At 41.7% G+C, this 24,986-nt stretch overlaps 1 protein-coding gene across 1 annotated transcript in view; it reads right to left on the reverse strand.

Annotated features, from left to right (window-relative positions):
• LOC109928798 (CUB and sushi domain-containing protein 1-like) overlaps positions 1 to 24,986 on the reverse strand; it is a 2,165,117-nt gene that overhangs the window by 119,252 nt on the left and 2,020,879 nt on the right. The window contains exons 56-59 of the mRNA XM_048597409.1: positions 23,636 to 23,809; positions 16,421 to 16,594; positions 12,670 to 12,843; positions 1,095 to 1,283 (exon numbers count right to left, since the gene is read on the reverse strand). Coding sequence (XP_048453366.1) covers positions 1,095 to 1,283; positions 12,670 to 12,843; positions 16,421 to 16,594; positions 23,636 to 23,809 — 711 coding nt within the window. The remainder of the gene's footprint in view (positions 1 to 1,094; positions 1,284 to 12,669; positions 12,844 to 16,420; positions 16,595 to 23,635; positions 23,810 to 24,986) is intronic.

A 24,986-nucleotide genomic window follows, 5' to 3' on the forward strand; every position in this document is an offset into this window, starting at 1 on the left:
GATGCTGCTTGGCCTGCTGTGTTCATCCAGCTCTACACCTTGTTATCTCAGATTCTCCAGCATCAGCAGTTCCTACTATATCTGTAAAAAGATTTGGAACAATTTCACTGGTGGAAACAGCCCTCCAAAAAAACCTGAAGATTCACTTATACCCAAAAATACAAATATAATGCAGAACAGATTTAATTTTTGTTAACTTTTCAATATTTGCTAAAAGTAACTGGTGGTTGTCTCATGTGGAAAAATAATGGCATGGGAAGGTGCTTTAGCCAAGTGTGCATTTCTCTGTTTTCCAGCAGTCCCCGCAGGATTTCAGGCTCCACTTGGCCTCCACCTCAATAAACTTCTCACTCTTTCCCCTGAAAGTGAAAGGCTTTCCTTTTGCTCCTTTTATTGGTACCTTCATTTCAATGGTGAGGCCCAAGGAGCCCTGGCATTGTGCCTTCAGCTTAATAACTGGTGTCCTGAGGAGAGGAATTGGCAGTGTGATGGAAGGTTGAATAACTGGCTGCAGCAAATTGCAGCTAAATGGCCAAATGCAGCGATTGGATGGTTTGGAGGAGGGGACCGCAGAACAGGCAACGACAATCCTAGACAGTCTCCATTTCTTTTTCTGGCAAGCAAAATGCTGAATTTTGCCTTGTTGGTTATAATAAATGTGATGTTCGATTGTTCTGTGTTTGATTATCGGAATGATCTATCGTCACTGTGCTTGATTGGTTGAGTTCGGGTATGGACTCAGAGAAAAATAAACAAAATTGTAGAAAGAGCTGGAAACACGAGCTAGAAGCATGGAGTAGATATTCTAAAGTACTGTGAATAAAACTTGTTACCCACACAGAAACGAGAGTAGTTTCTAACTCTGAGACATAAAATTTCCAACACTTAAACTCTCCTGTTAAAGCTCACTGTTTGCCTGAGTGCACGAGGCCCAGTGGAGCGGAGTATTGAGAGATAAACAAACTGGTACTGTCCGCAGAGAAAGTTCAGTCCTTTTACCACCTGAAATAAGACAATTCAAAACCAAATGTGCTTCGTGACAAAACAGTGTAAAAGGGGACGGAATACACTTCACAGAACCAGGTGCTACTTACGTAAGCAATTTGGTAGTGATCGGTCCCACAGACCATTTGCTTGACAGGTAAGCACAGATGAGCCAAGGAGGTAGAAGCTCCATTTACACTGGTACACCACGCTGCTGCCAAACTTGAAGTTTTGCGGGTAATCTTCTTGCCCTAGGCGAATGGCATTTTCCACAAAACCAGGGTCTGTACAGTTCATCACTGCAATTCAACAAAGGATATGAAATCTCATTAAACCATAAGGTATCAGGACATGGCAATGTTAAAACAGTCTACATGTGGAGACACAAAGTGGTTTTATTGAGCGGGGAGCATTTTCATCCCTGCATATGTGTACTGGAATCAGGGAGCTGGCCCACCTGCCTTCCTACTGGAAAATTATGCCCAGCAAACTGACAGTTTTCTGCTCTGTGCTGTAGACTTGAGGTTCATCATTCCAGAGCTAATGACTCTTTGCATCCCAAATCCAGAAATAAATAAAAAAAAATGCAGCTCCATAAACAGTATGTCTGAATGGTGCTTGAAAAATTTGCAAAGAATTTTATAATGATGGAATTAATTTTGTTGTGATGCTTGCTTCTAAATTTAACAAATCCCCTTTCCTGATTTAACTTCAGTGTTACCTGTAACTTTGACATTTATTGTAGCTGGAGAGCCCCGGTGTTCGAATTATGTTTATAACTTCACTTGCTTTATTCATTGCTCAATGACAATAAATAAAAGCAGCATTTAGAACCACCATCAATGTTCATAAAAAAAAAATTAAATGATAGCAGTGGGGGCAGGTTAATTGATTTACACAGAATTGCAAAGAATACTCGGCATACAAATTGACCACTTAGCCCAACCCTTCCTTGCAGATATTTGTTTTCCATTTGAACCTCCTTCCTCATCAAACTTTCAGTATAACCATCTGTTTCTTTGCTCTTTGTAAGGTTATCTAGCTTCCCCTTGAATGAATCTATGCCGTTTGAAATGTATCTACACCAACCATAGCTCAGGTGGTCACAAAACTACCTCAGAGTCAGAAGGCTACGGATTCAAACCCCAATTTAGAAACTTGAGCACATAATTGACACTGACCTTCCAATCCAATAGAGAGGGAATGTTGAACTGTCAGAGGGACCTTTCCTCAGGTGAGATGTTTGGATGAGAATCCTTTCTGCTGTTGAGTTAATATAAAGGATCCAATGGCACCACTATTACCGCCTATGCATAAAACTTTAAATCTCATCTCTTATGAGATGCAATTCCTCATTGCTAGCACCTCACAGCCTATTCCACATGTCACTCATGGAGTATTTTGATCTTGTTCTCAGCTATTTCAAACTGATGTCACAGTGATAATGATAAACTACAGTCTAAAGGCATATTTCCTTTGCTTGTTATTTGTTGAATTATCCTTAATAAACGTCATGACCAATCTGACTACTGAGCATCGAAGGAAAAATTTTTCCTTTGTTTTAGAGCTGGCAGCATACACTAGGATAGACTGTCAACTCGACTCAAAGCAATCCAAAGTTTGCCATCTAAGTTCATCTTGGGTAAGTGTGAAAAGCAGGCAGCAGTCTTTTATTGGAAATATTTAGGATCCTTTGACATTTATTCAGTTTACTCTCTTTATTAACAAGGGTAGCTATTGTTCAGTGGGTCATTGTACTTCAGTAATTGTGTGTAACACCAAAGGATTGACATTAAGTGTTTCAACAAGTTTATGTACCGTTTAACTTTTTGTACATTTGATATTAGCAGCTGGAAGACAGGAATGCTCAGTTATTTTTATTTTTAATTTCTTGTCCATTTGTATTAATTATTCCTGCAGATCAAGGTGATTCTCACAAATAATTTCCCTCAAGATTTATTCATGGCTTTGCATCTAAAGCATATATTCTGACTGTGAGTTAGTGAGGATTGTCGATCCAAGATATTAGTTTCCATTAAGACCCAGAAAATCCTCAGCATCTGCTTCTTTCTACATCTCAAAAGCTCCCAAACATTCCTTTCCAATGTCATCTAGAGAAGAAATAAGGTTTCCCCGGTGAATTCCTATAGTTCGTGTGTGCATCTGAGTCATTATTCTGCTAATCTCAGAAAGCCTGAGTTTACGAGATTCAATTTCTTTGTGATCTAGTCAATATGATTGATCCATTTTGTTTCATCCTTAAAATCTAGCCAATTTTTATTTCTCACCGCTGTCCAGCTTGTGAATGTACAGGCATATCTCTTGCACGAATATGTCCTTATTCCTATTTCATTGCTGTCCATACTTGTGTTAAACTCAGTCTCATGTCCAAATCAAATCCATAACCTTGGGCCTGAAAACATTACAGTTTTTCACACACCTCATGTGAAAGCTAACACTAATTTTTCAGCGAACGAAGTCCAAAAAGTGAATGATTTGTTTTTGTTATCAATGTATAAATAGTATGCAAATTAATATAAATGAATAAATGTCAGATAATTAATAGAGAGGATATTTATACAGTTTGTGATGTTTTAAAATAAATAAGTATGAGATCATTAATATGAATTCTGTATTGTTGGTTTTTACTTTATTTCATTGTCGCAATCTTTTTAGGATTTCCCATTCTCCCAAAAACAAGACACATGTAAGTCAACCCCATTGCTATTAACTAAAGCACTTTGACTTCTTTTTGAGTGTGTATGGTACATTGACAGTAATCTCTGACAATGACATGTCAGTTTTTCTTTCGGGCCAACTGTTGATTCTCCCTAAAATTGCAAAATATAGAATGACATTTCTGTAGTTTCACGCCCCAAAAATTCTCCATACATGTAAAAAAACCTTTGTGTCAGCATAACAATAAAGGCATAAATAAATAAAAACAAAAAGTTCCGTTTACTCTTATGAATAAACTGAATTGTCAGAGCATGGTCACCGCTTCCACTGCCACCACCACCACATTTGAATCCTTTTGGCAAAGCAGAATTCAGGTGGGATGTTTGCTGAGTTCATTTATCCAGTTGGAAATGACATTACCAGTGATATTTCAACAGCACATGCGTGACCTGCTTACATATCGATGCATAAAAAGATCATCAGAACACCTGCCAAAGACGTAATACATCTCAATGTTTGTATCACAGCCATGGAATACTCATGTCCATGATGCTATAATCAATATCTGCCTAATTCACTATTTTGAAAGTGCACTGGTCTGTGAAATAAATTCTATTTCATACACCACACATGTCCAATTTATCTCCTTGCACTCAAAAGAGTATAGAATGAGCAGTATGCTAATATGATTGCACTGGCAAGATGTCTTTCCAGGAGCAATTCAATTTGGAATAGTGGTTTCATACAGGTACCACAGTCAACAGCCATACCATCATCTTCGTTTTAATCAAATTTGAATTAATGCTGTGAGTGCAACTGGATACAAACAGTTTAAACACATTATTTTTATATTCTGCTAGTCTAAGACTTTCTTAACATATTTACATAATCAACTCTGACTTTTAGGTGCCCCCGATACCTAATTCAGCGTGAACCACTGCTGAATGCAAACCTGCCACTGATGGCAGTGAAGGTTTTGAATTAGCCACACAGCAGTGAATGTGGCTGTGCTGATTCCTGCCGCAAAGACCTAGCATAGAATATCCTTTATTGTCACTTGTATTACAATACAGAAGTATAAGAATACAGTGAAAAGCATTGTGATTCCTCTGGAGGCACACACTGCCTGCCATTCTCTTGCTGCTGTGTGAGATGTCAAGCCAATTCTCATGTGGCCACTGCTGCTGTTTGAAACTTTCTTTCTGTGCAATGCAAACAACGGATGCTTCCTCTTGAAAGTAAATTTGTGTCCTTAAATGAGACGGCAAATTTCCTGTGTTCAGTTTGAAAATTTCTAAGTTTTGAAGCAAATTTGAAGGGCCTGATTTGCTTAGCCTAGCATCAGGGCTGGATTGGAGGTCAGCAGGTGAGGAACCCCACGCTGCTGGCCAACATGCCATCCCACTCGTAGATATTTTCTCAGAGGCAGGATGGGGACAAGAAAGGCCTGAACACCTGCAAGCAACAGGTAACCAATTCATATTGGTTATGGCTTCCTTCAAAGGAGTCATATTCAATGCAAAATAATAACTCTAGCTCTGCGTCCACAGACTTGCTGAGTATTTCCAGCAATTTCCGCTTTGAATTCAGATGTTGAGCATCCTGGGCATTTTGCTTTTATCGTCTTGTAGCAAACACACCTTGTGTGTGGGCATTTAAGGTCAACTTTCGGTGGTTCAGGTCTGTTGGTCATGGATTGGTACAGGAGCAGGCTGAGAATTCCTCTCCGCTGCTTGGATTGAGCTGCTTTTGCAAGTCAGGTTGTGCAAAGGATCACGATGTACTGCTCGACGTGTTTCTTATTTGAAATCTCAAAGTTGGAGAGAAGATCCTTTGCGTGTTGGGTTGATATCTTACCTCCTTAATGCCAACCTGAGATAGCAGCCTGTCATTTGCTTTTAAGCTAGAAGGGTTCCTATTGGCTCATCAGATTTGGGAATGCAGTGCCATCCTTTATTGAACTCTCTGGCCATTTATTGACCAATTCAAGAAAAATAACAGGTGAGTGACTGCATCCCACACACTGCAGGTTCTAATTCCCATAAGAATCAGCCTATGGGCTCCAGAAGCTCAGAGAGCAAATCCTGATAGGGTTTTTCAATTTGTGCAGACTTCTACAGATTTAAAGTCCAGTGGTGGATCAGACGATGAGTGAAACAATAGATTGTATGCTGTGACTCAAAGCAGAGGTTAGTGGCTAATAGTCTGGGCAACTGGACTTTAGAACAAGGTGTAGAGCTAGATGAACATAGCAGGCCAGGCAGCATCAGAGGAGCAGGAAAGCTGACGTTTCGGGTCAGCTTTCCTGCTCCTCTGAGGCTGCCTGACTTCTGTGTTCATTCAGCTCTACACCTTGTTATCTCAGACTCCAGCATCAGCAGTTCCTACTATCTCTGAACTTTAGAACATGTTGGCAACAAAATATTTATCTGCATGACAAGTAAAATTTGGGCACATAGAAAAAAAGTTATCTGAGTTAAGCATAAATGGAAGAAGTAGTGGCTGGGGGATGTTATGCAAACCATGTAACAGAAGTAGAATATGTCCAGGATATAATTCGAAAGGAGACTCAAACTAGACTTGGAATAGTAGGCCCGAAACGTCAGCTTTCCTGCTCCTCTGATGCTGCTTGGCCTGCTGTGTTCATCCAGCTCTGCACCTTGTTATCTTGGAATACTAACTCTGTTTTGCTCCCCACAGATGCTGCCAAGCCTGTTGAATTTCTCCAGCATTTTCTGGGCTTGTTCCATGATATAGATACGTTTTCGAATTTAAAGTGGTAAATTAACAATACAGATATAGTTCACAATTTTTCTCCCCCTTGGTGTCTGTGGATAAATGCTTGGTGTAGGGCAAAACCATGCATTTCACAAAGGACCTTTGTTTAATCCCTGATCAACAGTGAAATTCTCCTATTAGTCAGTGAGAGGCAAGGAATTATACATTGCTGCAGGGCAAGGAGAGAAAAATCAGCCAGGACTTCAGAGCACAGCTGAATGGATAGATCCAAATTGTATGTACAATGATTTGCCAAACACTTGATGTAAGCTTTGATTAAAGCAAAAAACAGAGATCCTTTTGACTCTCTCTGCCCCGTACATTACAATCAAACAACCTGCTGGTTTTCACTATCCAGACCCAAATGATACAAATTCATAGTTAACAGTAGGGCAGCAGGCAATTTTGTGACCACGTTAGTCAGTGCCTTCAACAGGGAAAGAAGGAAAAATAGCAGAATAAAACATACAGGGTACGATAAAATAACGAAGTATATGCTTGCTAGTAACATCATCAACTTGAGCAAAATGATCAATCTCTGACCTATAATGTAGAATTTAACTGACTCAATATCAATACAGCTTTCACTGTAAATCTACATAAGGATAAACTATCACTGTCATTCAACCTCAGTTGACATTATCATTACAAACGACATTTTCACACTAGGTTTCTCTTTCAATATACATGTAAACCTTGAAGACACACAGAATGATTAGTGACATTCTGCCAGGGAGTGAATGTTCTTATTCTTGCATAAAACACTTTGCAGTTCTACCCTTCAATCACAGCCTAGCTCCTGCTGTTCTGGCTTCCTGAAATGCAAACAACACATGACTGAGGGCAATTCTCATTGGGAAAAGAATTCATGCTCAAAACGTTCAGCCGTTTGAAGTGCTACATGATCAGAGACATGAAGAATGCCCATACAGAGGTGAGTCACAGAAGACAGGCAGCCAAAGTGGAGGGGGAGGGGCAAAGCGGGGGTATTGACTGCTCACTCGGTGTTGGTTAGAAGATGGGTTGCAGCTTCAAAAGAGGAGGGAAAGCAACCAGTGAAAGGATCGGCGGAAGAAAAGAAAATTGCCACCAGATCTAGTTGCTGGTGGCATGCAAGTTGACTGAATTTTCTCTTTGACTTCAAGACATCGATGCAGTGAGCATATGGGTATCCTGACCCCATGCTCCCCAGCGTGACCCTGGCAATGCAATCTTCTGGAAGATGGCCTCTGATTTGGCTGCCTCCATGCTTGCAATCTGTTAAGGACAGTGAGTAAGCTTCTGTTATCGGAGGGCCAGAGGGCACACAGCTTTGGATCCTCAGCTGCCTGAGCTGGACAACTGTGTATTGCTGAGGCAAGTCAAGGTCTAAAACCCTAACACGGAGTCACCCTCAAGGTCATAAATGCACAGCAAAAACTAAGAGGGTTGGAACCTGTGCATCCCCGTGAGCGAAGAGGAAATTCACATTGAGGAGCTGTTTGGGTTCCAGGTGAAAGATTTCCTGCTGTGGCCTTTCGTAGAAAGTAATAGTTATGAAGGGGCTAATTTTCAAGTTGCATTGTCTCCACTATTCTATTGTTGTCACATACAGATCATGTGTGGAGGCAAGAAGTTCTACTCTAGAGTTCAAAGGGAGCAGATGTACCTGTACCAGCTCTCTAAAGGCCTAGTAATTTTACCGGTCCAAATGCAGTTGTACTTATTGCTAACATGTCATAAATCCTCCTATTGCCAAAGGATAGTGCCTCTTCTGTAGAGACGCTATATCCTTGAACATCAATCATTAGATAAGCACAGGATAAAGCAAAGACAAAGGCGGATTGGTGGTAAAGATTTACCTCAAACAACCTTTACCCACTACCACATGCTGGTAGCAGGAGCAAATAATAAGGTGCCAGTATCCAGGAAAATCCCCCCGTGGTCTATTATTGGACGTGTAGCCATCAGTTCCAATGGACCTCTGGCCTGCTGATGGAAAGTCACCTCCTCATTCAGTTGGCGATATGCTGGGGCAGGGGTGGGTTACAGTGCAGGGACATTCTGTTTGTGGCAATGTGTCAGCAAAACATGGCCTGAATCCCCAGCTCACCCCTTGGAAACTTTATCAGCAGCAGGATGATATTGTAGAGTAATTCTGACGTGGTTTTCCCTCTAATTTTTCAAACCCTTCTCCAGGCTTGTGAGCCTGATGGCAGGAAAATCTACTGACGTGCATGTCTGGCATGAGGTAGGAGAATTATTGGAAGAGTGCTGTTAGTCACAGTTGGGTTGAGGAATGGGGATCGGAGGCAAGAGCAGGGGTTGGCATTCCATGACCACCTGACACCACTCACTCCCCTTCTCAATGTTAGCCACCTCAACTGGAAACAGATTTCCAAACTACGAAGGGTTCTGTGGGAAACTGTGAGCAAACATGACAAGTTTCACTGTGTGACCTTCCAAGGGCACCAGAAACCTGTGGCCCCTATTTAATTCCTCATTCACCATTAAATTGTGGTGAGTTCAGGGATAATGGGTGTAAATTGGCCCGTCATTGAACCAACTGACATCTCATCAGTGGTGGCTTGGAATCCATTGTCAACCCTTAAACTCCTCCCGTGCTCAGACACCATCAGGAAGAGGTTTTTCTGCTGCCTGCAGACGAACAGAGAGCTCTCCCATGATTTGGTGAGCCAGACCTCCATGAAGGTTATTGCATTAAACCCACAGTTTAGTATTTCGTGATTGCATTTAGCCAGACTGCGGACATTGTTATAGTTTTTCCTGACAGCCATTGGTAATGAGTCAATATTCAGAATGTACAACCAAGAACAAAACATTGACAACTTCAAGCCTGTTCCATTATTCAATTTGATCTTTGATGATCTGAGGATGAGTCACTATTACTAAGGTTTACTCTGTGTCCCTTATCTGAAAGCAATCTATTGCTATCAGTCTTAAATATTCAATCCTGATCCTCATTTTTAATTTATCTTCAGTGGCTTCCCGACTGCTTTACATCTTGGTTGGGCATTCTGCTCAGGAAAGGATGTCATTTGTGTCTCATGGAAGTCCTGAGACCCTAAATAATTTTCATTCATGAGGTTCCCGCCATCTAAATGAGACCTGTTACAACTCCCTTTAAGATGTCAGAAATTACAGCCTAAACTTTAAGAAGGTGAGTTCCAAGGGACAGAAGTGGGATGAAGTCCAGATTTCCTGCCATATTGCTGATCTCTGTCCACAGGGTATTTTTTTTTGGTCTTGATGAGATTGCTGCTTGAACATTAGACTACTTCATGGTTTAGCCTTTCAGTTCAGCCGGGACCTCTTTACGGCAGGCTGCAAGACTCAGATAGATTTGACCCTTGACCAATGAAGGGGAGAAATTGGGGAGTGAGGAGGGTTGCCTGTACCATAATTTTGAGCATTTTTATTGGGGTGTGTATTGGGAAAGGAACTTGGGGAGCCAGAGGAAAGCACTCCTGATCCTCCTGACCCACAAGGAGTGCTGGAAAGTCACTTACCTTCTCCCCAAAGCTGTCCTCAGCTCCTTTCAGCAGCTGGAGACACCTGGCCGGCCACACTTAAACCTGTAAAACAGGTTACGTCAGAGGCTGCCAGCGTCATTAAAATATGTAGATGCCCAAACCACTTCCTGTGGGTTGGTTGGCTGCTTGTTCCCCATTACCCCTTCTGTTAAACCGGGAAGCTGGCAGGTTGGAGAAGGGTTGGGACTGGGTTTGAGATTTTCTTATATTTCAACCCCTGACCAAACCACAGCCTGTTTGATTTTGGGTATAATATTCAAACCCCTGCAAGCATGTCACTAAATTCCCAGAAAATAAAAATGCTTTCAACATTTCAATACTCCTGTGAACTTTCTAGCAGTCATGGTTTATATTCTACACCTCATAGTTCTCTGAATTTTGTATTTTGCCTTTTCTTCTATGTCGCTATCATGAATTCAATCTAAGTGGGAGTTTTCCGTGACACTCCCTTCTCCAGCCCCTTTATACGGCTTGTTGGGTTCTAGCAACAATTAAATTGTAACAAAGGGTTTAGTCCAATCCACAAATCCTTGCCCTTCCCGTCTTCATATCTCTGACCTTTCCAATGGTATAGCATACGCAAGAACACAGTGTCTGCTCAGTTCTTAGAAACCTGCTTCACCTGAAGGACATTTCCAAAAACTACCAAATTGAAATTGTTGTGCTCAGAGAGAACGTTGCGTCTTTCTCTCAAATGAACTTTCAGTGTATTCTGAGCTTCCAAACAGAAACATTGGCTGCAATTAGTTTTCTATGTATTCTTCACTTCTTAGCTGTTCACCCTTATGGCAATGTCAGGTCACAGGGACACTTATTTGAACTTAGTATTATTTAGTGAAGAAATCAATTAATTCTCTTGCTGAATACAGTGAAGTTCTGTCTCTCACAGGAGATGTGTTCCTGGACTACATCTTAATTGATGATTTTTGCAAACAGAAAACATGGTCTGATGCATAAGCATTGCCTAATTTTACTCTAGAATAAGTGAAGATAGACTCGCAGTCAATAAAACATTATACAGTTAATATTGAACTGATCAGCAAATTCATGAAGGGTAAACATGAAAATGATGGCACTCTGCTGCATTCCCTAATCTTCCTTGGTATTAAAGAATGCATTGCACAAAAATACATTGACTTTTTCTAAAGCACGTTGCTCATCACGTTTTTTCAAAGCAACTATAAACATCTCCAGCAGTGAGAAGAAATTCAATTTAATCACTTGAGATGTTATATATTTCTCTTGAAAGTCAAAGCCTAAACAATAAATGGGCAAGCAATTTCAAATGTCAAAAGTTTTCAAATCTCAATCCATGGTTCGCACCATGTTATAAATTAAATGATTTTTCTTTAAAATTCAACAGTTGACTATCAAATATAAGTCAATGCATTATTTACTTTTTTATGGTATAAATCACTTTAAATCGTGTAGCTGTTCTTCACTTCCTTTCAAATTAATGAATGTTCACTGGTTGTAGAATAGTTCTTATTGCTCGGGTTGTCTCATGGTGGTGGAATGCAATACTGAGACAGAAGACCATAAGACCAAAAGAAATGATACCCTGCCAAAACAATGCACCTTAGGTTTGGAAATAGGAAGACAGATGGGAAATTTGGACAAAACACAAGAAGTGTCACACCCTTTCACCCAAATAAGGAGTCCGACAATAATACTCTAAAAATGCTGAAATATGTAGCCAAATTAAAATAAGGATGGCAAACTATACAAGTGCTTTTCTGTCAGTGCTATGTGAAAGAGATTTGGGGGAGTGGGGAGGTGGGTGGCATCTTAGAAATGCCTTCTCTGATCCAGCATTGAAGACCGACAAGGGTGTGAGAGAGAGAACTTCAGAAAAATGTTTCAGTTTGTTAAGTGCTGCTTTGGGATTGCTTTGTTCTTCATGTAGGACAGTGATGTTATCAAAAATCCACTCAAATTGGCCAAAAATAGGCATTATCCGTTGTGGAACATAGTCAAAGCAAAGAGGAGATATAAAGGAACTTTACTGAAAAAGGATTTGTTACTTTAGTCAGTAAAATGGTTTGGTCTGCCACTCCAAAGACATGCGTGGAGATCCAAGGCTGGATTGACCATTTAAGATAGACCCCCAGCTCGTAGGATTGTTTGACAACCAGTGTCATTGTGACAAGGGTATCGCAGTGGCTCGGTGGTTAACATTGCTGCCTCAAAGCACCAGGGACTCAGGTTCAATTGCAGCCTTGGATGACAGTCTATGTGGAGTTTGCATGTTCTCCCTGTGTCAGCGTGGGATTCCTCTGGGTGCTACAGTTTTCTCCCAAAGTCGAAAGATGTGCAGGTTAGGTGGACTAACCATGGTAAGATGTTTTGTAGTATCCAGGGATGTTCAGGCTTGGTGGATTAGCCATTGTAAATGCAGGGTTATGGGGATAGGGTGGGGGTCTGAGTCTGGGTGGGATACTCTTCACAGAGCTGGTTTCATTGACCAAATGGCCTCTTTCTGTGCTTTGGGATTCAATGATTCTATGTAGTCTTGCTTAGTAGTTTAATAAAGGCAATACCACTGTGTAACAGTATCCATGTCGTGATACACCATGGATATCTGGGCCACACCCTTTCACCCAATTAAGGAGTCCTACAACAATGTTCCAAAAAATGCTGAAATATGTAGGCAAATTAAAATAAGGGTAGCAAAATATACAAGGGCTTTTCTTACCTCGACAAGTTGGCAATGGGCTGCTCCACTGGCCTGTAGCACGGCACTGAGCTCTCATCGCACCATGCAGTGAATATCCCGGATTACAGGTAAAGTTAACCACATCATTCAGATTGAACTGACTGCCATTGGTTTTGCCGTGACCTGGATTGCCGGGGTGACCACATGTGATCGCTGAAACAATTAAGTTTGAGTTGTACAATGTGAACAGAGGAGCTTGTAAAAGACTTCATTTGGAACAATTCACCATGAAATATATTTTGAGTTTTCAAATTACTGCTTTAATCGGTATTGTGCTGTGTTATTTCAATAATTTTTCATGTTAGTACCATTAGTAAAATCATTGCTCACAAAAAGCTAAGGAATAGAAAATGTCCTTTGAGCTGTGGAGAAATGAAATGATTTGACGAAGGAATGGAACAGTTCAGGTTGAGATTTCATGAACTTAAAATTCTGCATAGATATGCTGCCTCCGTAGCTTCTCCAGGTCTTTTTTTAAACCTATTAAATGTCAAATTTATGTTGCTAATATATTGCAACTACTAATTTGATACTGGTATCTGCATTAAGGTAGTGTAAGCAATAGCACACAATGCATTGCTGATTCTGCATTGTTCAGCATTTCGGACTGTACCTGTTTAAATAAATTAAGGTTGCTCTCCTTGTTGGTTTTGGAATAGCAACGAAATTTCAACTATACTTAAAATAAAAACTGTTTTATCACCTCAGTATGAACAACAAATTACCTGAAACTTTTGGAAACTTCAAAAGTTATGTTCTTGTTTAAAAATAGGCTGCCCGTTGTTATATTGCAGTTAGCATACGATATAAAGGGTAAGGCCAGGTCGTCGAGGTGCTTGCCAATCACTCAGAATTTCAGAATACATTCAAACAGTTAAATGTGGTGCAGAATGATGCAAAGCTGTGTATTTTAATCCAATGTGGAAGGAAATATGATTTGTGTACAAGTATCCAAACTTATCCAAAAGGATATTATTAAGTAGGACAGGGTTCAGAAGAGATTTACCAGGATTTTGCCAGGAATGGAGGGTTTATAAGAGTTATAAGGAGAGGCTGGACAGGCTTGGACCTGATTCAGTGGAGCACAGGAGTTTGAGGGGTGACCTTATAGAGGTTTAAAAAATCATGAGGGGTATAGATAGGGTGAATGGCAGGTGTCTTTTCCTTAGGGTGGGTGGCTCCACGACTAGGGGCACATTTTTAAGGTGAGAGGAGAAAGATTTGAAAAAGAAATGAGGGGCAATTTTCTTTCGTGTGTGGAGGAAGTGGTGGATGCAGGTACGATTATAACATTTGGATAAGCATATGAGTAAGAAATGTTTGGAGGCATATGGGCCAAGTGCAGACAGGTGGGACTAGTTTAGTTTGGCATTATGGTGAACGTGGACTGGTTGGAGCAAAAGATCTGTTTCTACTGTATGACTCTACAATTCTATTATCAACATATACATCCAAGAATATCAAAGAAATAATTTTGTCAGAAATTCAGGAAAATTGTGTTAAATTCTTTTAAACTGCTCGCCAATATTTTAAATGGGTCATATGTGGTTTTCCATTTTTAAGCATTATATCCACACATCTGAAGGGAGTCCCAAAGCATTTCCCATGCATGGGATCATTTTTAAAGTTGTCACTGTTTTACTGTGTTTCAGGGCCAGGTATTCCACAACTGACAATAAATTAATGCAAAATGTATTCCATGTATCAGCTGCTGAGTCTTGTAAAGTCAACAGGAAAAGAGACTTTTTTGAAGAGTATCTGTTCATTAATACATTAACTGATTTTCTATGTTGTCAATGATGAAGGCACACGAAAGGATGGAGATTTTTTCTAAGAACTAGCCCTGGGGGTTTAAACAATTTACTCCACTTCATGAACTGGTACTTTAATAAGCTGAGCAGACACTACACAAAGGCAATTAGAATTTGACTGCTGTAAAAGGTGTCAATGGATAGCTTTAGATATTTGCTGCATTTTCTTAATAGAATCATTACAGTGTGGAAGCAGACCATTTGGCCCATCAAGTCCATGCCATCCTTGCCTATGGCTGTAACCCTGCATTTTCCCATGGCTAGTCCACTTAGCATGCACATCTCTGGACACTATGGGCAGTTTAACATGACCAATTCATCTAACCTGCACATCTTTGGACTGTGGAGGAAACTGAAGCACCCGGAAGAAACCCACGCAGACACGGGGAGAATGTACAAACTCCACGCAGAGAATCACATGAGGCTGGGATCCCTGGCACTGTGAGGCGGCAGTGCTAACCACTGAGCCACCTTGCTGCTCTGATAGGAAATCAAACAAATGGGCACAGATCAAACTACTCCACTAACGGAGAAATAGGCTGTCAGTTTCTTTTGCACTATCTTCAAGACCAGTTTCATCCCTAAAAACAGATCAGGAAGAGGCCCCTTCAGCCTACTCTGCCATTTAATTAGGTCATGACTCATGATTGTAACCTCAAATCCACACGTTGCTCACCCCCAGCAATCTTTCACCCCATTACTTAACAAGAATCTAACTCTGTCTTAAAAATTTTCAAACATCCCACTTCCACCAACTTTTCAGAAACAGAGCTTCAATGGCTTATGATCTTCTGCGATAGAACAAAAAAACTCATCTCTGCCTTAAATGGGTGACCCCGTACTTGTCAAAAATGACCCATAGTTCTCATTTCTTCCGTAATAGTAAACATTCTCTCCACACCAACCTTTCTTCATAAGACAACTCGTCCATTCTGGATATTAATCTGGTACACTTGTTCTGAACTGCTCTGAATGCACTTTGTTTATTAATTAAGGTGACCGATATTGTGCATAGTACTCAAAATGTATTCTCAGCAATGTCCTGCATCACGGAAGTATAACCTACAAGCTTTCTATTCAATTCCGCTCACTCATACCAATACCATTCTGTTAGCTTTGTTTGTTACTTGCTGTTCCTATATCTTTTGTGATTCATACACAAGGCCAACCAGATTCCTTTGCATCCCCCTTGCAATCTCTCACCACTTAGATAATATCCAAATCATTCTTCCTGCTAAAATGGACAGTTACACATTTTCCCACATTATCATCCATTTGCAACATTTTTGTCAATTCAGCCTCCATTATGTTTTCTTCACAACTTACTCATCCACCTGACCTTCTGTATTAAGCAAATATGGCAACCACACCCTTCCATCTCTTCATTCAAATCATTTACATAAATTATGAACAGTTAAGGTCCCAGCACCAATATCTGAAAAAGACACATTTATGCTGACTATCTGCTTCATGTTAGACAGTCAATATTCCATCTGTGCCAATATGCTACCAGCACCCCATCCCAGTTTAACTCTGGGCAATAGCTCAATGATTTTAATTTGAATTGGCGATGTGGTATACATCCATCTATTCACCTAATTTTCTTCTCAATAATAGAGTGTAAAATCAGGAAAGGCGGTAATCAATGGGTCAATGATTCACTTAGACTGGCATAATATCACTGCCACAAGTTAAATTAATTCCAAGAACTTTTGAGTTTGGTGATAGTCAAACCAGTTGGGAGACACAAAACAGAATTATTTTCAGGCATTGATCAACAGCACTTCTGGGATTCTGACAAATAGAAGTCTTATGAACACTCATTTGGCACAAAAATGCATTTCTAAAGGACATAAAAAAGAAAGATTTCTAAAAGCAGGCAGAGCTAACCTTCACCACAGCAAAGGAGTCATACTTACGGACACAGACTGCTGGTTGTCCTGACCAATTATGATCCTGTTGGCAAATTCTCACCGAGGAGCCAACAAGACGGAAACCTGGATTACACTGATAGACAACTGTGTCACGATAACTAAACCCATCTCCACTGATGTGGCCATTTACAATTGGATCCGGAGAGCCACAGTGACCAGCTAAATTAGAGGGCAAAGAAAGGAAAGCAGATAAGACAACAGCCATAATATTTCAACATCAGCAAAATCTTACATAAATAAAATGCTGAGAAACATAGAATACTCTCGTAAGGGATGTAAACACAGAAAAATACTATAATTCCAGGGGAAGATCTGAAGAATGTAAACATCTACTTCCCAATTTACCCCCTGGTAGACAGGAGCTCCATTGTGATGAAAAAGTAAAGTGCATGTCTGTTCTCATGCATATCCTTTGGACAGCCCGGGTACCCATTTGGAGAGCTGAAATACCCCTGTGGATATAGCTTCAAGACACTTTCTGTGTTGTGGTTGGGAAGTGGAAGTTGTATAACTTGTTCTTTGCGAATGAGGGTTAGAAACACTTTTGGGAGGTTGTCAAACCGGTTGAGAGATACAAAACAGATTTATTTGCAGGCAGAGATTAATAGTGCTTCTGGCATTCTGATGAACAGAAATCTTATGAACACTCACTTGGCACAAAAATGCATTTCTAAAGAAGATAAAAAGAGAAAGATTTCTAAAAGCAGATCCCACTGAGACCGTTAACTGCACAAGAGGCGCATATACTCCATGGAACTATCCAACTTGCAAAGACCTGTCAAAAAGTGTCAAGAAGTATTTATCCACAGAGTGCAGCCTAAAATTTAGAGCTTTAAGTAATATTTTCTTCTCCTATCAGTGTAGGTAACTGTGGATACAAAATGAGTTAGAATGGTAGGTAGGGGAGGGAAAGGATGGTGAGTGGAGTAGGCACTAAATTAGCATAGGGTTATGAGGAGACATGAATTAGGTTGCATAGGTGGGTCACGTGGAGTGTCTAGGGTTGAAGGGCAGTGGCAGAGGTCTGATGGGCATGGGCTTTTTTTACTATTCATTTGTGGGATGTGGGGGTCGCTGGCTGGCCAGCATTTCTTGCCCATCCCTAGTTGCCCTTGAGAAGGTGGTGGTGAACTGCCTTCTTAAACCGTTGCAGTCTTCCTGCTGTGGGTTGACCCACAATGCTATTAGGGAGGGAATTCCAGGATGTTGACCCAGCGACAGTGAAGGAACAATGATATATTTCCAAGTCAGGATGGTGAGTGACTTGGAGGGGAACTTGGAGGTGGTGGTGTTCCCATATATCTGCTGCCCTTGTCCTTCTAGATGGAAGTGGCCGCGGGTTTGGAAGTTACTGTCTGAGGATCTTTGGTGAATTTCTGCAGTGCTTCTTATAGATAGTACACACTGCTGCTACTGAGCGTCGGTGTTGGAGGGAGTGAATGTTTGTGGATGTAGTGCCAATCAAGTGGGCTGCTCTGTCCTGGATGGTGTCAGCTTCTTGAGTGTTGTTGGGGCTGCACTCATCCAGGCAAGTGGGGAGTATTCCATCACACTCCTGACTTGTGCCTTATAGATGGCGGACAGGCTTTGAGGAGTCAGGAGGAGAGTTAGTCGCCGCAGTATTCCTAGCTTCTGGCCTGCTCTTGCAGCCAATGTGTTAATGTGGTGAGTTGAGTTAAGTTTCTGGTCAACGGTAACCCCCAGGATGTTGATAGTGGGGGATTCAGTGATGGTAACAATATTGAATGTTGAGGGACGGTGGTTAGATTGTCTGTTGTTTGTGATGGATGTAGCCTGGCATTTGTGTGGCGCGAATGTCACTTGCCACTTGTCAGCCCAAGCCTGGATATTGTCCAGATCTTGTTGCATGTGAATATGGACTGCTTCAGTATCTGAAGAGTCATGAATGGTGCTGAACATTGTGCAATCATCGGCAAACATCCCCACTTCTGACCTTATCATGGAGCGATGGTCATTGATTAAGCAGCTGAGGATGGTTGGGCCTAGGACACTACCCTGAGGAACTCCTGCAGAGATGGCCTGGAGCTGAGATGATCAACGTTCCATAACCACGACCATCTTCCTATGTGTCAGGTATGACTCCAACCACCAGAGCATTTGCCCCCGATATCCATTGGTTCCAGTTTTGCTAGGGCTCCTTGATGCCACACTCGGTAGAATGCAACTTTGATATCAAGGGCTGTCACTCTCACCTCACCTCTGGAATTCAGCTCTTTTGTCCATATTTGGACCAAGGCTGTAATGAGGTCAGGAACTGAGTGTCCCTGATGGAACCCAAATTGGGCGTCACTGAGCAGGTTATAGCTGAGCAGGTGCTGCTTGATAACACTGTTAATGACACCTTCCATCAGTTTACTGATGATCGAGAGTAGACTGATGGGGTAGTAATTGGCCAGGTTGGATTTGTTCTGCTTTTTGTGTACAGGACATACTTGGGCAATTTTCCACATTGTCAGGAAGATACCAGTGTTGTAAGTGTACTGGAACAGCTTGTTTAGGGGAATGGCAAGTTCTGGAGCACAAATCTTCAGTACTATTGCTGGAATGTTGTCAGGGCCTGTGGCCTTTGCAGTATCCAATGTCTCCAATTGTTTCTTGATATGGAGAATGTTTTACATTTTGCTCCTTTTGGAGAGATGAGATATCCCTTAGATAGAGATAAAGCACACTTTATGATTGTGCAACGGTATGCTTTTGCATGAAAAACGTACATTGTAGGTTTGTACGTTGATGTTTCCCACCCTCCCTCCTCCTCTGACCAAAAGAAAGGGGCTCTGTGATGAAGACAACTGGCAAGGTCAAGGTGTATAAGGGAGCGGCCATTAAGAGGGGGGCCAGTGTTAGATTGGAAGTGCTGAGGTCTTCGCTCAAGAGGTTTCAGCGTGAAGAGGCTATCAGGGGAACAGGTAAGGGCTCTTAAACTCTACTTTCTTTCTGTCTAGACTGAAGGCAGTGGGGATGGCAGTTCGGGCAGTGGCATGCTCCTCTTGCAGAATGAGGAGGATCAGGGAGACTTCCAGTGTTCCTGGTGGCTACACCTGTGAGAAATGCACCCGGCTGCAGCTCCTGACAGACCGTGTTAGGGAACGGGAGCTGGAGCTGGATGCACTCAGGATCATCCGGGGTGCAGAGAACATCATTGATAAGAGCTGTAGTGACGTGGTCACTCCTAAGGTGCAGGCTGCAGGTAGCTGGGTGACCACCAGAAGAGGTAAGGGGTGGGTGGGAAGGCAGATAGTGCAGGGTTCCCCTGTGGCCATTCCCCTCAATAACAGGTATACCACTTTGGATACTGTTAGGAGGGAATGACCTTTCAGGGACTAGCAGCAGCAGTCAGGTCATTGGCACTGAGCACTGAGGCTCAGAGGGAAAGGGTGCAGTCAGACAGAGCGATACTGATAGGAGACTCAATTGTGAGGGGGACAGACAGGAGATTCTGTGGCTGTAGAAGAGACACCAGGATGGTGTGTTGCCTCCCGGGTGCCAGGGTCAAGGACGTCTCTGAGCGGTTGCAGAACATTCTGAAGGGGGAGGGTGAACAGCCAGAGGTCGTTGTGCACATCAGTACAAATGACAAAGGTAGACAAAGGGATGGGGTCCTGCAAAATGAGTAGAGGGAGTTAGGTAAGAAGTTAAAAAGCAGGACTTCAAGGCTAGCGATTACTCCCAGTGCCATGGACCAGTGAGGATAGAAATAGAAAGACTGGCCAGATGAATGCATGGCTGAGGAGCTGGTGAAGGAAGCAGGGTTTTCAGTTCTTGGATCATTGCGATCTCTTCTGGGGTAGAGGTGACCTGTACAAGAGGGACAGGTTTCACTTTAACCAGAAGGGGTCCAGTATCCTCGCGGGGAGATTTTTTAGAGTTACCCGGGAGGGTTTATTCCAGTTTGGCAGGGGATGGGACTCTGAATAAGAGAGGGGCCAACAAGAAGTCAAAGGAAAATACATTAGCCATCGAGAACAAGTTTACTATTCAGGAAAGCCAGGGGCACAGTAAAGGGTCGGAAAAGACTTCTGGTTTAAAGCTCGTTTATTTCAACACACAAGGCCTGACTGATAAGGCAGATGAGCTCAGACCATGCATTGGCTCAGGGAACTAGGATATTATAGCCATAACAGAGACGGGCAGGACTGGCAGCTCATTGTTTCAGGATACAGAATGCATATAGTCTTTTTCTCAGGGATGGGGAATTGAAAACTAGAGGGCATAGGTTTAAGGTGAGAAGGGATTGATTTAAGAAGGACCTGAGTGGCAACTTCTTCATGCAGAGAGCAGAGATGCATATATGGAATGGGCTGCCAGAGATAATGGTTGAGGCAGGTACAATAGCAACATTTAAAAAAACGTTGAGATAAGTACCTGGATGAGAAGGATTTAGAGGGATATGCACCAATTGCGGGCAGTTGGAACTAGCTGAGTGGGCACCATGTTCAGTATAGACCAGGTTTAGGCCAAAGGGCCTGTTTCCATGCTGTATTGCTCTATGGCTCTAATAGGAGTGCTAAAGTTGCCAAACCAACATTCAAGAAAAAAATACGGGTTAAAAAGAAACATGCTAATTTTTTTATTACATAAATCTGCTTTAGGATTTGAGCTGAATGACTGATTTATACTTGCATAATAGAGAGCTTCAATAGTGATTGAATTAAAATGTTTGTTTTCATGAGAAATTAGTTGAAGCAATTTCAATATCTTTTCGATAAGTGGGAGTGTTTTTCTTTTCAATTGTGACATTATGGGGATGGGAAAGGGGCATAATTTGGCATCAATGGGTCATGAAAAGTGAGAGGTTGAGAGTAAATGGTTGGTTTACGTTTCAATCTTCATTTTTATACTTTGGTCTCTCCTCGAGCCCTGAGGGAGGCTCTTCACACAGTACTCGTCAAAATCAGGAAATCAGGGTCCTAAGTTAGCCTGGAATTTGTCACAGAGAATACGATCCCTTGTGGGTGTCTGGAATTAAAATATCACACCTCTCAAATTTAAAAGGAAAGTTATACATAGGTATAATAGATATAAAAGATAGGTGAGAAAATATCAACTTCTCCCAAAAATGCCAGTCTATGTGGCTTCATTAAAAATAAGTAACATTAAGTCATGCAATGTGAAATGTTGTTTTAAGTTGGAAGTGTGAGTCAGCTTAATGATCACCATCAGTACATACTATTATGGAGGCAATTGTCCGATTTCATGCTCCCAGCAGGAAGACTCTCCTGCACGCTGTATGTTGGGAAGTCAGAGGTGTGTTCTGATCATTTCCCACTGTTTAAATGAATACCTGGGAGGTATGCAGTATGTGCACTTACATTTCTAGTATGGGTTATCAGCGGGCCAGCGTCTCTGTTCAGGGCACTGAATGGGAATTTTAGTCACGCAGTTTTAAAATTATACTGTCCTAGTTCAGGAACAGTGTGGGTTTGCTGTACTACGTTTACCGGAGTAAAAGTTGGTCTTGTGTAAAGTCAACACATGACTTTTGCCAAAACAATCCTTAATTTTTCATATACCTCAATTCATTATTGACTAACTCAGTGCAAGCCTCCTGCACCAAGGTTTAGGTCAAAGAGTGGAACCATCAGCCAGGCCTTCCCATTCTTTCCCATGCCCTGATCTGTAGGCCCATCAATACTGCCACTGCTCTGTGTCTGTGTCCATGTATCCTTCTGAGTGTGTGTTTCTCTGTGTGGTGTGTGTCCTTGTGTATGTGTGTGTCCTTGTGTGTCCGTGTCCGTGTCCGTGTGTGTCCCCTTGTGTGTGCCATGGATGTGTTTCTGTATGTGCATGCGTGTCTGTATGCATCCTTATGTGTGTATGTGGTGGTTCTTGAGAGAAACAGAGAGAGACAATGAATGGTTGATGTAGGCAGTACTTTTCCCATTCCATTGTGGATTCTTTTCAGAGACATAGCTGTGTTAGAATGATTATTTACTAAGGATGAACAAAGAATAGGTGATTTTGCAGTCTCAGCAAGAAGACATGAATGCTTTGATGACAGAGGTACAGTTGCAACTAGAGGGGCAATGAATCAACTCTCAATTTGAGGGCAGCACATTGGCTCAGTGGTTCGCACTGCTGCTTCACAGTGCCAGAGACCTCAGTTCGATTCCACCTTCGGGCAACTAGGGAGGTGGCAGCCTACTGGTATTATTGCTGGACTATTCATCCAAGGCAATGTTCTGGGGACCTGGGTTTGAATCTCGCTAGGGCAACTGGTGGAATTTGAATTCAATAAAGTTCAGAAAATAAGGGTCCAATGATGACCATGAAACCATAGCAGAAAAGCTCATCTGGTCACTAATGTCCTTTAAGGAAGGAAATCTGTCACCCACATCTGGTCTGGCCTACATGTGACTCCCCAACCACAACAATGTGGTTGACTCTTAACTGCCCTCTGGGCAATTAGGAATGGGCAATAAATACCAACCTACCCAGCAATGCCCTAGTGTCATGAATGAATAACAAAAAAAAAATCATTGCTGTATGATGAGGAAAGTCAGATTATGGAATGGAGACAGAGCCCCTTAAAGAGAGAGAGAGAGTGTGAACTCATGGAGTCTTTTGACAGCTGTGCTGGGCAGATATATTTTGATAAAACTAAGTGCCTCCACAACTTTACCTGTGTAAAAATTGAACCTCTCAGGGAGTGAGTTCCAAATATTTTCAAGTTGTCAGTGAAGACATTTCTCCTCATTTTAGTCCCAAATGATCACCCCTTAACCTGAGGCGCTCCCCCCACCCCGCATCATGTTTGAGGCTCCTCAGTCAGAGAAGGCAAACTCTCAGAGTCGACCCTGGTCGGGCCTCTTTAGAATCGTGTATGTTTTGATGAGACTACATTTCCTTCTTCAAGGTTCTGAAGAACATAGGCCCATGCAGTCAGCCAATTAGCATAGGTTAGCTCATTCAACCCAGTCACCAAGATAGTAAGCTTTCATTGTATTCACTTCAATGCAAAGACACCTGCCACTTGTGTAAGGATCAATGCCCAATAGGAACAATATTCAAACCTTCAAAATACATTTCACTTCAGATTCTTACATCCATGACAGAGAAAGGACTTTCATCCCATTAATTGAAATCAAGAGCAGTTTTGCCTGAGTTTACATATGCATATAACTGCTGTAAGATTCAACTGATATTCTTCAGCTGCATGCCTCGATTATCTAAGGTACATACCCAAGCATCTGGTTTCCACTCCACTCCACAGGCCATTTACTTGGCACTCTCGAACATGAGATCCAGCCAATGTGTACCCAGTGTTACAAGTAAAGATTGCAGTCGCCCCATATGTCTGGAGTGTTCCAATCCTGTTGCCATTTGGTGGGGAAGGGAGATCTCCACATGAGACAACTGTTTTTTTAAAAAAGAGTCATATAATTAAAATTGGAAGTAGGCCATTCAGCCCATCGAATCAGCTCCATCATTCAATAAGACCACGGCTGACCTGGATGATAACAATTCACTTTGTTAAAAACAAGCCCTCATCACTCTTCCCGCTGAAAGAAAAAGTTTCACATTACACCCTCTTTCAGAAGCCTTCATAATTTTGACTTCCGTTGTTAAATCTCACCGTAACCTTCTCTAATCTAAAGAGAATGCTTCCAGTTTCTATGGCCTCTCCACTTAACTGAAGTCATTCATCCCTTGCATCATTCAAGTAAATCTCAAAAGCACACTCTCCAAGGCTTGGCATACTTTGCCTTTGGCAAATAGATGAGACATTTCTTTAATTCCTGTTTATGCATTAAGTTTATGTCAAGTCACGCAATTTAAAATTTTAAAAGCTCCACCATAAATTTGGTAGCTCTAAGTATGTATATGCTTCGTATAGAATTCAGTTCAACTCACATGCAGTAGAAAATCATTTAAAAATTAGCACTAAAATAGTTGTTTATTTATAAGTGACATTGAACCAGATTTTGTCGTGTACGTGTTCGGCCAGATAATCATTTCTGCATTGAATATGGGACTCACAAAAGAGGACCCTGTAGAACCTTTGTCATAGCATTCTTTGAAGGAATTACCTGGAAATTTAAAGATTCCACTGGGTAATTGCCCTGCACCTAGAACCCTCCAAAAATATCCAGTTAAATCAGAGAATTCATTGGCTAACACTGCAGGAAAGGTTAGATTTTATAAAGCCCAGTATAACTCCTGAATAACAATTCAACTGAACATCCAACGTAGATCACACATACTCAACTACACCTCTTCCAGTCCTCCACATTCACCCAGACCCTGATCTGACAACCCTGCTTCCCAAAGTATCTAAAATCATCCCCCTATCCCTGGACATGGTGATACCTGCAAATGGATGATATACCGAACACGCTCTCCCTGAGACCTGCAGCGACCTGACCTGGCTTCTGTCCTGTTCCCCTCGGTCACAACATAGCACCTTATCCCTACCTCTCCACCCTTCCATCCCAGATATTTTCCACCAACACTAAACACTCCGTTATTTACCTGGTCCCCACTACATAGTACCCAGGCACCTTATCTATCTCCTTTCCAAATGGCACTTTCC

The sequence above is a fragment of the Rhincodon typus genome, chromosome 5 (genome assembly GCF_021869965.1).
Source record: "Rhincodon typus isolate 14 chromosome 5, sRhiTyp1.1, whole genome shotgun sequence".
In the NCBI taxonomy this organism is placed as follows: Eukaryota; Metazoa; Chordata; class Chondrichthyes; order Orectolobiformes; family Rhincodontidae; genus Rhincodon; species Rhincodon typus.